At 38.3% G+C, this 3,794-nt stretch overlaps 1 protein-coding gene across 1 annotated transcript in view; it reads left to right on the top strand.

The window, feature by feature from the left end:
• Window positions 1-3,794, top strand: part of LOC144979032 (uncharacterized) — a 101,008-nt gene that overhangs the window by 78,346 nt on the left and 18,868 nt on the right. The window contains exon 6 of the mRNA XM_078925649.1: window positions 1,050-1,190. Within this exon, the coding sequence (XP_078781775.1) occupies window positions 1,050-1,190 (141 nt within the window). The remainder of the gene's footprint in view (window positions 1-1,049; window positions 1,191-3,794) is intronic.

The raw sequence follows: 3,794 nt of genomic DNA, 5'->3' as shown, positions 1-3,794 counted from the left end.
GATCGCGGTGACTTGCTCAAGGCCAAACAGTGCAGTGGCTATTCGACTCGGTATCTTTCTGGTACAAAGCAAAGACCGAACAGCAAAGCCACGGTACCCCAAAGAGCTAGGATCAGTCAAAAACCATTCACTTTATAGATAGTTTGCGCTTGGCTAAGAAACTCACACCATTGACAAAGACCTGAGTGATGTCAACTTCATTCTATCTATAGAATGATGATGGTGATGATGATGATGATGATGATGATGATGATGATGATGATGATGATGATGATGATGATGACGATGATGGTGTTGTTGTTGATGCCGGGGTTTTTTTTTTTTGTTTGTTTTTTTTTTAATTTTTTTTTTTTTACGATAACGACAATGTTACTAGTGTGCATCTTGTGTGAGTGTGTCTATGTCAATATTGTATTGTTATAAATGTGTAACCAAATGACAAATTGCCACTTTTTTGGGGGACAATAAAGATATATTATTATTATTATTAGAATGAAGTGACGTAATTCGGCGCCTTGTCATTCTTTTAGACCGTCTGTTGTGTGGACGGTTGTCGGTAGCGTCCCTCCAACAGATTTATAACGTTAAAGGTTACACACAGTTCTGTACGTTGGTACAATTCATCTGGCGGTTCAAGAATGTTAGTATTTTACCTAACGGCATACAGTCAACACGCATCGGTTAAAAGCTTTCAACTCACAAAAATAATACAGCAATAGGGTCGTGACGTCACTTCCCTCGTTATGACACATAGCAACTGGATAAACTATCGTAACAATGGCGGACACCATTATCTCCATCACCGCCCTTTGAAATACTTTTCCCACGAGCATAAGAGTGTATCCAGAGGACAAAAACAACATATCTACATCTGATCATGTTTTGACTTTTATACATTCTGATCACATGACATGCGAAAAAGTTCTAGCCAGCATGAAGAATAAAAAGTACCGATTTACTTTGTTTAGCACCAAGCTGCTGGCTGCTGGGCGGACTATTGAATCATATTATTACAGCAATTCCATTTCATTTTTTTTTTTTGTCAACAGGCCTCTGAGAAGTGCAATTCGGACAGACTTCCCCGAGAAAGGGGTGATTTTGCAGAAGGCTGCTGGAGGGGACTTGTCTTCGGGGACATGCTACCTACTGGGCTATCCAACAAACAAACCATCATCTATTTCATCTGCCAGGTTAGTAACTTTATATTCTTATAAGATAAGATAAGATAAGATGAGATAAGATAAGATATACTTCATTGATGCTGAATGGAAATTATCATGTCATCATAATGTTACACATCATTCATCGTTATATTAGCATAGAAATACACAAGAGCGATGTGCAAGTGTGCCATCGCTGATATTATTTACCTTGCACACATAAATTATTTTTACACCTCCCTTAGTATGCTTTTAGATCTGAACAATTGTGTATGAAACGGTGCCAGACAAAGCAAAAAAAAAAATACTAAAGAAAACCTAAAAAACAAAACGAAAAGTCAAGATAAAAAAATACCATAAACAAAAATGTGAGTCTGCCTCGACTAGGGATCAAACCTCAGCTTTTTCAATTTGATATTAGTACGCTGTTAGTGTTGTTTATTTCAGTAAAATGAGTGGATGAGGCCATCTTAGATAAAGTGCAAAGAAAACGAGTTAAAATATGGTGGCAATCTTGTAGGAAATCCGACAACTGTGGATTGTTTTACAAATCTGTTCGAAGCCGATGATTAATCAGTGTTGCCAATTCAGGAGGCAAAAATATTGTTGATAGGAACAGACAATAAAGTGAGTAGAAAAGTCCCAGAAGACATTGGAGAATACAAATTTGGCGCGCGGGGATGGGGGCTCGAACCCATGATCTGACTCATACAACAACTTTACTTTGATGTCTTGGTTGGACGAAAACCTGAATATAGATTGCTCCCATAGGGATTAGAGTAGCGTCCCTTGATTGGACGTCACCGAAGAGAAATTATTTGTAAACAAACCAACTACAACCCCAGCGCTCCAGATACAAAATTTATTATTCATATTTCTGTAGAAAAATGCATATCATAATCAACGTAGATCTTTTATTTAGTTTTCTCCATTATGAAATGTTAACAAAATATGATGTAGACTACAAATTAAAAAATAAAAGATGTTGATAAACAATACAATACGATGAGACAACCCTTCCTAAACTTACTGAACTTCCCGCTAATGATTGGTACTAATAATGGCGATGGCGTCTGTCGGTTGTCAAGACGCAACTTCCAACAAAGGGGGCGCTACTCTTAAATCTGCTTTGAAATCTCATTCCCTATTGACTAGTTACGTCAATCTTCATCACATGAAACTGCGGAATGGATTGGAAGAGTAAAGAATAGTAAACAACTGATTGTTAAAAGATATAGCCTGGCAGCTTTCAAAAATTCATCGCCTGCCACAGCACTAACCAAAACATGACATGGAAAAACAAGGTGATGACAGAAAAACAAAGCAAATCGTGAGTTGAGTTGTGTTGAATAATTCATTCAACCAACGGGATCATAATTTGTTTCAGTGAGCACTGACAACGGCAATTGACAAATAGGAGTAGCAATAATCTAAAATTGACATCACAAAACAAATCCTTCTGTCATGCTATAGCCTTTCGTTAACTCATAGCCTGACACGGACGAAAACAAAATACGTCAAAATATAAGTCGATAAAAAAACGAGCTTTTATATAGCGCAATATCCACTAAAAGTACTCAAGGCGCTTTACAATGGGTCCCTGACCAACAGCAATATGTAACACGTAGAACGGGACATGACGCCTGTTAGGCGATATTACAATTATTTTCCCGACACAGACACCGCTTTTTACGGCCAGGTACTCATTTTACCCCTGAATACGGTGAGAGGATGTGAATAAAGAGCCCTTTCCAAGGACTAAACTATGCGCCGAACGAGGCTCGAATCCGAAAGCGAGTGTCAAACAGACCACATGACAAAACAAGTCCTTGTGTCCCGCCGTAGCCTTCGTTAACTCATAGCCTAACACTGACCAAAAAAAAAAAAAATGACGTCAAAATACAAGTCGACAAGCACAAAAGCAAATAAATTGTATTCAGTAGTTCAACATCCTTGATATCAGACCGACCCTAATGAAAGTAATAAAAACAAGAAAACTTAAGTATTTTGGACACCTAAGACGCCATCAAACTGTCAACAAGGACATTCTTGAGGGTAGAGTTGAGGGGAAAAGAGGAAGAGGCAGGCCAGCAAGAACTTGGATAGATGATGTGAGGACATGGACAGGATTGTCGGCAGCCGAATGCAGTCAGCAAGCTGTCAACAGGGAAGATTGGCGTGTCATTTCAAGTCGACCTCAACCCATGAGATGACACTGGAAGAAGAAGAAGAAGTTCAACCGATTTGACGATTTGTATCATTGAGCACGACTAACGACAACTTACAAGGCGGTCCATTGACTTTCAAATGGCGTCACAATACGAGTAAAAGTTTCGTTAAATTCAATAAATAATCGGTTTCCTTCGACGTGTGCATATATACAGGTCTGACATCCGAACCCACTTATGGGCCTAGTTTAACATTGTTTGAATGGACAATATTTTGAATCATTTTTTTGAGATCTCCATTACAAAAAATGACCCCATAAGGAATTGGGTTATCAGACCTGCAAATAAGTGCACGTCGGTTTCCTACATTAAAACAATTCTGTAATTTCCAAATTCTGATAATCTGGACTTTAATTCATTTTGTTTTCATCTATTCCATTTTGATATAATGCCGCTTTTAGTCGGT

Source organism: Berghia stephanieae, chromosome 8 (assembly GCF_034508935.2).
Source record: "Berghia stephanieae isolate SIO BIC M18660-M18661 chromosome 8, UCSD_Bste_1.3, whole genome shotgun sequence".
In the NCBI taxonomy this organism is placed as follows: domain Eukaryota; kingdom Metazoa; phylum Mollusca; class Gastropoda; order Nudibranchia; family Aeolidiidae; genus Berghia; species Berghia stephanieae.
The sequence above is the reverse complement of the archived record's forward strand: the minus strand, read 5'-3'. Positions and strand labels throughout refer to the sequence as shown.